This window comes from Cynara cardunculus (genome assembly GCF_001531365.2).
Source record: "Cynara cardunculus var. scolymus isolate 2C chromosome LG 4, CcrdV1, whole genome shotgun sequence".
NCBI lineage: Eukaryota > Viridiplantae > Streptophyta > Magnoliopsida > Asterales > Asteraceae > Cynara > Cynara cardunculus.
The window spans coordinates 12,333,689-12,342,851 of record NC_037531.1 but is presented as its reverse complement, the minus strand read 5'-3'; the positions used below and the strand labels follow the sequence as shown (position 1 = coordinate 12,342,851).

At 36.5% G+C, this 9,163-nt stretch overlaps 1 protein-coding gene across 2 annotated transcripts; it reads right to left on the bottom strand.

The window, feature by feature from the left end:
• Window positions 1-2,569: 2,569 nt before the first annotated feature.
• On the bottom strand, window positions 2,570-8,291 carry LOC112511599 (plant intracellular Ras-group-related LRR protein 7). Of its 2 annotated transcripts, none has more exons than XM_025117282.1 (10): window positions 7,992-8,291; window positions 7,489-7,558; window positions 6,966-7,012; window positions 5,724-5,832; window positions 5,309-5,394; window positions 5,143-5,233; window positions 4,509-4,594; window positions 3,809-3,895; window positions 3,578-3,717; window positions 2,570-2,932 (listed from the first exon to the last, which is right to left on the bottom strand). In XM_025117282.1, the coding sequence occupies exons 1-9, from the start codon at window positions 8,088-8,090 to the stop codon at window positions 3,607-3,609; spliced, it is 786 nt and encodes a 261-aa protein (XP_024973050.1). In that variant the 5' UTR covers window positions 8,091-8,291; the 3' UTR covers window positions 2,570-2,932; window positions 3,578-3,606. The 2 variants fall into 2 exon arrangements, with proteins under 2 accessions (XP_024973050.1, XP_024973049.1); XM_025117281.1 differs by having other exon boundaries at window positions 2,570-2,929.
• Window positions 8,292-9,163: the final 872 nt, after the last annotated feature.

Below are 9,163 nucleotides of genomic sequence, written 5' to 3'. Positions count from 1 at the left end.
TTTATAAGATTCCTACACAACACTAAGGGCCAATTGCCCTATATATATATATATATATATATATATATATATATATATATATATAAGTTGGGTTCCGATTAGAAAAGAAGTTATAGTGAGAATTGCAAGAAGAGATCTCCACATTTAGATCAGTCCTAATTGAATATCAACACTAGTGAGGTGCATAATCAATTCCCTTTCTAAAGCGCATTTCATGAGTTGATATGAGATTAAAAGTGATCAAAGATTCAAATTTCTTCTTACGCTTCTTATTTTAACTCATTTTCTCGCATGATCCCTTGCACGCGCGTGCACACACACACACACACACACACACACATATATATATATATATATATAGGGGCGGGTTCAAATGAGAATCGAGTTTCGTTTATGAACCGGGGGACAAAGGAGAGCTCGACACGTGTCTCCTGAGTCCAGGGGTTATTCATTATGAATAATATAAAATGTGTTTTATTCATCATGAATAATGAATCAATTTAACATAGATCATAATCATGTACTATTCATCATGAATGTTGTATTATTCATCATGAATGTTGTAGCATTCATAACTCTCATTCTGAGCGTTATTTACGCATCATTTGTGTGAGTTTTTCTTCCGTTTTAGTTGTGTTTCCTCTTTATGTGTTCGTGTCTCTTCCTTTTATTTATTTATTCTTATTTGGAGCTGTTGAGGATAAAAGTTTGTGTTTTGATGATTAGACGTATCATTTTTGGTTGAATATTGGACTGCAAATGGGCCCACTGTGTGCCTACTGTAGGCAACAACGAGCTTCTTATGGACAAAACCGTGCTTTTCTATTATTTGGTCACTAGGAGTAGTGGTTTGAAGATTTCTTAAAGATCTGGAGATGACAAAAGATATGAAGATTTCTAGAGGATGGGATGAATAGTAAACACATTTTGTACTAAAAGATTAAAAAATGTTTTCATCCATGGGGGCAAAAAACCAACATTTCTTCCACGTTGGTCACTTGAGTTGGGACTTAAACTCAACGCAGATAAGCTGATTACTTTGAAGTATTAATATTAAATTTTAGACTCATAGATCGGTAGATACGAAATACGGCTTAAATGATGCACAAGGATTTGAGAAAATATTTGATAATCACGTAGAGATACGAGTCTTATATTATTTGCTAGGGTCCAAACTTTGGTTGAGATTTATAATACAAAGGGATTTGGGTATAAATCTTCATACTAATCGAACTTGATATTTTTAGTCAATTTAGCTAAGTCGGCAAGAGTAAGATCGGCAACAGGGGTGACTTCGTGGACACGGTCTATAGAGATTCACTTTCAAGAGATCGGGATCTTTATAGACGTTTTTGTGACATAAAGTTTCTAACTATTTTATTACTACAACTGTCCTAAGTGAAACTTACACTCGTACCCATTTTTAGTTACTTATTTAGATTTCATTATTGAAAGCACCAAACTCACTCAAATATATTTTCTTCTCTAATTGAAATCATTGTATTCTCTACTTACTACTCGAAACTTTGAAGTCTGATCCATGTGAATACGATCTCGGTATTTTTACCACTTTATTACTTGAAACTGAACTCAATAATGGTGTATACTTGCACCATTATTGTGCTACATTTACGTGTATACTTTTGCTACCAATCATTCATCATGAATAGTTCATGAACTTCACCTTCGTTATTTATACTGAATATAGACGCTGAGGACACGTGTTGCGCTCTCTTTTGTCCCCAGTTCACAACCGAAAATCGTTTTACAATTGAACCTTTCTCTCTCTCTCTCTCTCTCTCTATATATATATATATATATAGAGAGAGAGAGAGAGATGTGATTTCAAACGAGAAAACGATTAACTTATGAGAAGTATAAGTCCAAATTACATGTGATTTACAACACATCAAAAGGGTCGCCTCGACCAGCCATTACACAAAAGTTTTCACACAACCTTGGTTGCATTGACCAGTTGTCCATGTCCTTTTGGACGTGTTATAAATCACATGTGATTTATTATAAAATCATATCTGATTTGACCCTTTTCACACTTCTCGTAAGTTGTCTACCTTCTCGCTTAATCATCCTTCTATATTTATTTATATTATAAAATATTTAAGTACGACGTATATAAAACATCGAGTATAAATCACTATTGCATTAAAAGTTATGATTTATTGAAAATTTTAATTGAAAGTATGTCCACATAAGTGGTGTATTTCATGTTGATAAAAAGAGTTGAGGGCTTTGGTTTCAAAGCACCCAAATACACTTTTTAAGTATTTGATTCTTTCCTTTTTTGTTTTTTTTTATTAACCTGGATATCCAACCCGTTATGTGAGCTGACTAATCACAGGGCGACCACCTGCTTTGCAGATAGTCCAGAGTCACCGCATTTGAACCTCCGTAGCCACAAGAAGATTTTTATTCATGTTCTTTTTTGTTTTATCATTATAGAGTATAGAAATGTAAGTTAAATCTTCGGACAGGGTGACGCTCTCTCAGAACACTTAACAGGTGTGCCAAGAGAGCTCCATGACATTATATCGTAACAAAGATTCTCTTTGAATGAATCAACCCTACGACATCGTATTCACTTCATATCCTTTTCTTCTTGTCCAGCTTTCTTGGTCATCCATGGGCCCACTTCAATACCAACATCTACGGCACCAAGAAAATTGGCCGTATAAGCGGGCCCACATAATGACTTAGAAAGTGACGCCGAAAATACAAAAGTATTGGAATGGCTGTAGCCACTCAAGTATATGGCTTTGTCTGTTTCAGATATAAATACAACTTTAACTTTGTAATTCGGTATGTTTTATCATGTACGAGTTACCAGAGCTGCAAAGAAGGCCGTGCGGATGTCCACAACCATAAACCATCATCGTTGATCATGCAAGCAGCCTCAAGTCCTCTCGACATCCTGCTAGTTATGGAAGTCAAACAACATGTCAATTACGAAGATTTTTTGCATCTATATTTACATGGCTCATCCAAAACCATGCATTTTTGGTAAATTACACTGTCTATTAGCAATCTTGAGAGAATCTTGGACAGTTTGGACGGATTTTTTAAAATGCATGACATTTTAACAGATTTAATAATGCCTCTGCTAAACAGAAGAATGCATCTTCCTACCACAAGAATACCTAAATATCTGTCAGAAGGTCGTGCATTTATTTTACATATGTCAGAAGGTTATTATCCTAAATAACTCCTAAATCTTACGAGTAGGGGTGCATTTGAGGTGGCTAAGCAGCGCCTTAACTTGTTTGGCTCAAAGCTCAACTCCTAAAAGAATTAGTAGGTCCAGGTTCGGCTCATGGCTTGCCAAGCTTGAAAAAACATACATACGTTAATTGGTTTGTTGAGCTCGATATGCTTAGTCTTGCCAAGCTAGAGCCATATGAGGCTTGAGCTCGTCTTAGATGGTCAAGCGCTCATGGCTTGACTCGTGATAGCCAAACCTGTTAATGATTTGGCTCACCAACGGGCTTGCCTTATCTGTATGAGCTATGATGACATCCTCAAGATACAAAACTTAAAATTAACGTAGGATATGGCGTAAAACCTGTATGTAAAATGGGATGGCAGGGTAATTTACAGATCAACGCCCTCATCAAGGCCTTTAGAACCGATCATCACGTTTGAATCTATCTGTTTGTCAAATTTCCTTTTCCTCCGAGCTTCAAATTCTTGAAATCCTTCCATCTGAGAAAAATCATTGCAATGAAGATAAATCGACTTCCATGGCAAAAATTGAAGAAAATCGAGATTCAAAAAAGGAGAGATTGAAGATTACCGTTTGGAATTGATCCATTGATATGGGATTACCATGCAACGAAATATTCTGTAGAGCCTTGCAAGACTTCAATAAACTTGGTGGTATCTGTAGAGCAACCGTGCCCATATTAAACTCATTTCGTAGAATTACAGTTGGCACTTTTACGGTGTTCGTCCCAAACAAATTTTTAGATTCAATATCGAGACAAATTTGATGTTCCTAAACTACCCTTCATTTTTTTTTTCTATTTCATCACTGTTCTCGTTTGAACCCAACTACATATGTGTTGTGCATGTGTGTTGGGCTCCCTCCTCCATTGGGCAAGGTTCTAGAAGCAAGTTCTACGCAAACCCATTTATGAATTCGCAAAACATATAGGACCTTAGGAGTCGTTTACCAAACGCTTACCCGGGGTAAGGGATTACCAAATCACATTATATTACCGGATGAATATGGTAAGGAACAAGAATCTTACCCGGTTAGAGCGAGACAAGGACCAAGAGTCTTACCCGGTAAGTGAGGGCAACGACTCTTACCATGGTAAGTGCTTACTGGGTAAATTGTTGCATACAATGCCGTTATGATGGACTAAAATCTTACTCGGTAAGTAAATGATAGTGTTAATTTTTCCCGGTAAGCACTTACCGGGTAAGTGTTTGGTAAACGGCCCCTTAGTCTTCCGAACGCGAATGGTAAATATTTTGCAAATGAAAGGTACCTGTTTCACCTTGTTATGATCCAAGGATAGCGACTTCAGGTGAATCAAATTGCAGACTGAAGGAGGAAGTTCTTCAATAGAATTTTCTGGAAACCACGAAATCAAGAAACACAAAGCAGATTCAGCGAGAAATGTTAAGCTTTGCAGACCCACAAACGACATAAAAGAAGCATAACGATCGACTTCTTAACCATCATACTTGGCTTTCTGTGCAAATTGGCCATCGTTCTAGTAAAAACGCCAAAGAAACAACTTTTCTTTGGTAACAGTGGGTGTCCAAGCCAGTTTGAGCGTACCTCAACTAATCCCATGGGACGCTGAAGATAACAGCCCCAATGGCCTTGAGGAGACTTGAACTAGCGACCTATGGGAGGAGCCCCAAGACCTAGTCTTTATTTGCCAGCTGACGTGGCCCTCAAGATTCCAAAAAAATGATAGTTCGCAAAAACAGTCGAGTTTAGAGAAACTGTAAAAAACGTAAATGCGATTCAAAATCACTTTTTCCTCAAAATGTAGTTGTTTCTTTTATTTTCCCAAGAACGATCGTTTGTTTGTAAGAGGGTAAAGCATCCATAAATTGAGAATAAAAGAAGCAAAAAATGGCTTCAAGAAGAACTAAAGAACTATGAGGTACCATTTGCTTGTAGCTCTTCCAACGAAAAGCAGCTCCCAATAGATTCTGGAAGAAACTTCAATTGATTTTTCGACACATTCAACAGCAACAACTGCAATTTCAGAAGCTCAATTGAGTTTTACGATTCAAATTTTCACTCGTAAGTTTGCTAGAGGAAGTCACTTACGTTTCGCAAGCTTCCAATGGTGTCTGGTAGACCGGTTAACTGGTTGCCCAAGATGGATAATCGCTCAAGTCTCACCAATTGACCCACTGAACAACAGTTGCAAGAAATCAACATAATGCCCCAAGAGAAGAAATTTACGACAAATAAACACTCTCTGTCTCATGAAAATCGCAACATTTGACCCTGCAATACCGGCCCTTTTGAGCTTCTCCAAAAGGTTGGAACTTGTACAAGATACTCTATAAATCTTGAGTTGAATCCTACGGTTGACCCTACCTCTGTGTGGGATATACTGGGTACGTTGGATCTGGTTTTTATCCATAAATATCTAAAATACACTTGAATAATAGAAAATGAAAATGTTGCAATTTTCATGGGATGGAGGTCATAGTGGACTACAATTTGGTGTCATTACTTTCATCAGGCAAAATGGTAACTCTATTTTGATCGAGAATTAGAAACTTCAACGACTGAAGTTTGCCCACATTGCTTGGAAGACGCTCGATTACGTTATCAGCCAGAATCTGAAAACCAAAATGTCGTCGTTTTAGATATTTTTTTTTATAAATTAACACAAAATCATAGTCATTAATCACTAGACATCCCACAAAACCCCAAAGAGATGAACTTTTCTATCTGTCAAGTGTCAACTACAAAAATTTCTTAATTAATGAAGAAAGTCTTAAATGCATTAGTACATTCTTGAACTATTACTATGAAAACTTAGGGGGCGTTTACCAAATCCTTACCTGGTAAGCTCTTACTAGTGAGTCTCACTTTCACTTAACTTACCGGTTAAGATTTTAGTCCATTAAAAGGACATTGTATGGAAACTTTTTATCTTGTAGGCGCTTACCAGGTAAGAGTCCTCATTCTCACTTACCGGGTAAGACTTTTGTTCCTTGTTATCACTCTTACCGGGTAAGATTCTCAATCTTTATCATGTTCATTCAATAAGGTAAAGTGACCCGGTAAGCGTTTAGTAAAGGCCCATTAGTATAATCTAGCTCACAAATAGTTTTTACTAGACATAGTCTTTACAAGCTGTAACCTTCAGCCCTCTCTGAAATTCTCGTTTAGATCGGCCGTTGAGCATTCTTGTGTGGCCATTCTGATGGCATGAGTAAAAGAACTACTTACAAGTAGAGGAAAAGGGACCTCACAAGTAATTTGATGCCACGGACCAAACAACGATCTAGAACATATTATGGTAAATGGCAATGAATGAAATCACAAGAGGTTTTCATACGTATTAGAGCAAGTTTGTAGTCCCCTTGTGGACACAAACCTCCTTAGAACTCATTATCTAAAGAGATACAACTCATAGGTCGTTTACCAACACACATTGGGTAAGCGCTAACCTTGTTAGAATATGGTCTGAATAAGAGATTTGGTCTGGGTAACCGATGGCTGAAGCACTGACCAAGTCAGATAGCTGACCCCTTACTGGGCCAATATCTTGGTCAACATAATTGTGAGTCAGAGTGTGTTGGTAAACGACATCCCTACTTACCGGGTAAGCACCTCTTGCCCAATAAGAGGCGGTTAGCAGGTTGTAACCAACCCCTCGATTTAAGGAACTAATATCCAAACAGTTCATTTCTTATATGTTGAAAAGCAAAGAATAGAAATGGTAATGCAAACTTGTGGTTCTTACCAGCCTCTGCATGTTTGTTAATCTGCTGATCTCCTCTGGAATGTCAGCTGCAGTAGCAAAAAGATAAAGTCGGTGAGAAAAAGCAATCAAATTTCTTTGAGATCCTAAAGTATGTTCACGTAAATTCCAAGAGTCCGTTAGTTAATAGTTTGTGAAGATGTTATTGTAAGTCCTACTTACTTGATATCAGAAGAAACGAAAAGGGCCCCCACAAAATGGAAAACAGAGGAAGATGGTGTTAACAGATGGTAAGTTTAGTAGAGAAACTAATTTTATCCATGTACACCATTTATTTCCATTCTACATTCTCCACTTTGAGGATCCTTTCTCAACTCTCCATTTGCTTACCAGGTCAGCATCATGGCTCGGTAAACAACATCTCTAATCGGGTAAGAGGTGATAAGCAGGTAGTAAACAATCCCTTACTATAGAAAACAATTGTATCATAGCAAGCAAAAGACAAGCGAGACTGAAGGCCTCGAAACAAGCAAGGCTTGATCTTCTTAAAGAGAGAAACAACTACCTAATTTGTTGTGTGTCAAATCAAGCGTCCGCACAGATCTATCAAGCTCAAGAACTTCATCCGGAAATGACTGTGAATCAAAAGACACTTAATTTAGGCTTGAAACTTGCATAGATACAAAAACAACCAATCTCATAGTTTGGAAACAAAGCTTGGATGTTGAACCAAACAAGCCCAGTATATCCCACCCAACTCGGGGATGGGGTGTATCACAAATTGAACCTAAATGTCTTGGCTAAGACCAATTTGGTTAACAATTTAAACAATCATTCCTACTCCATATGTTTAAATAGCTAAAACCCCTATTCATATCTGCTAATGTAACAGTGAAACACATAGTAGCTATGTTTTTGGCCATTTGCAGGATGGATTATCTGTTTGAATGATCACATTCCAATAATAAATATGAAGGGGAAAAACCCATATCTCACAAAGGAGTTCAGCTAATTCCATCATCAATTCAGGAGTTTCTAAAGGGAAATCAGAATGAAAAGAGTATTTGCCTTCAGTTTGGCGTCGCGTAAGCCTACAATGCCGGTGGCGCTCCACCGTGAAAGGCGGTCGGCTTTGGCATCAGCAGTCTTGTTTACAATACAACCCATTAATTAATCCTCGATGCCGGATTGACCAAAGACGAAGAGGATCTCAAATTTGCTCCAATGATTCAATGGTTAAATGGGATTTCTTGTGGGTTTAATCCAGTTTGCTTGAAAATCGAAATAAATCCAAGAAAACGTGACAAAAGCAATGGCAATGGCAATGGCGATGGCGATGGCGATGGCGATGGCGATGATGATGATGATGAAATGGGAAAAACTTTGAACGATGAAACGCCTGCGTTTGACAGATGTCCAACGTCTTAGAGAAAGTGATGATCTACAAATCCGATTTGTAAAAGTTGTTATCTTTTTGGTAAATCATGTGCTGTTTCGCTTCTTTTTTCGTCATCTTCAAGAAAAGTTCAACCTTTTCCGAAGAAAATTCTACGTTTGTTTTAACACGCAAACATATGAAAATATGAAAATCGTTTCCAAATGAAAGAGGATCAGATTGAATCACATGAAATTGGTCGTCTCAAAATTATGTTTATGTTTAACAAGGTGTTTGTGTAAACATCGAAATGCTTTCAAATCTGAAATCCAATTTTTGGATTCGAGTTGGGTATGATTTATTCACCATCCGATTAGTCCGAAAACCCGAAATATGTATATCTATATTATCTATACTATATTATAAAGCATTTGACAAAAACTTTTAAAACTTATTTTTTATGTGTAAAATACTATTTATTAATGCATATTACTTAAAATTCAAGATTACAAGTAGATTATGCCTAAGTACAACTTAATAAAGCTCCATATCTAAATTCGTATAATTAACTACAGATAAACATAATCAAATACATGATAAACGTCTTATTTTAAATATAAAAAATCTAAAATATAATTAAGATAATCATTGAGTTCTAATAGAATACTTAATTATTATCTTTATAAAATATTACTAGAAGCGTACTCGCGCAATGCAGCGAGATACATCGTGATTTTAATATTTTAGTTTATTATTTATCTCAGTTGATATTATAATATGGCTTTATGTAATTTTGAGAAAACGATGATGTTTTTATTTTTGAATAAAATATATGTTTGAAGATATCATAAAAATTTGACAAAAA

Excerpts from the sequence above, each read along its gene's own strand:
- LOC112511599 (XM_025117282.1), bottom strand. The coding sequence starts at position 8,090 with ATGGGTTGTATTGTAAACAAGACTGCTGATGCCAAAGCCGACCGCCTT. Across the intron at positions 7,559-7,991 it reads TACGCGACGCCAAACTGAAG|TCATTTCCGGATGAAGTTCT; the intron begins GCAAATACTCTT and ends TTTGATTCACAG. Across the intron at positions 3,896-4,508 it reads ATCATAACAAGGTGAAACAG|ATACCACCAAGTTTATTGAA; the intron begins GTACCTTTCATT and ends GTTGCTCTACAG.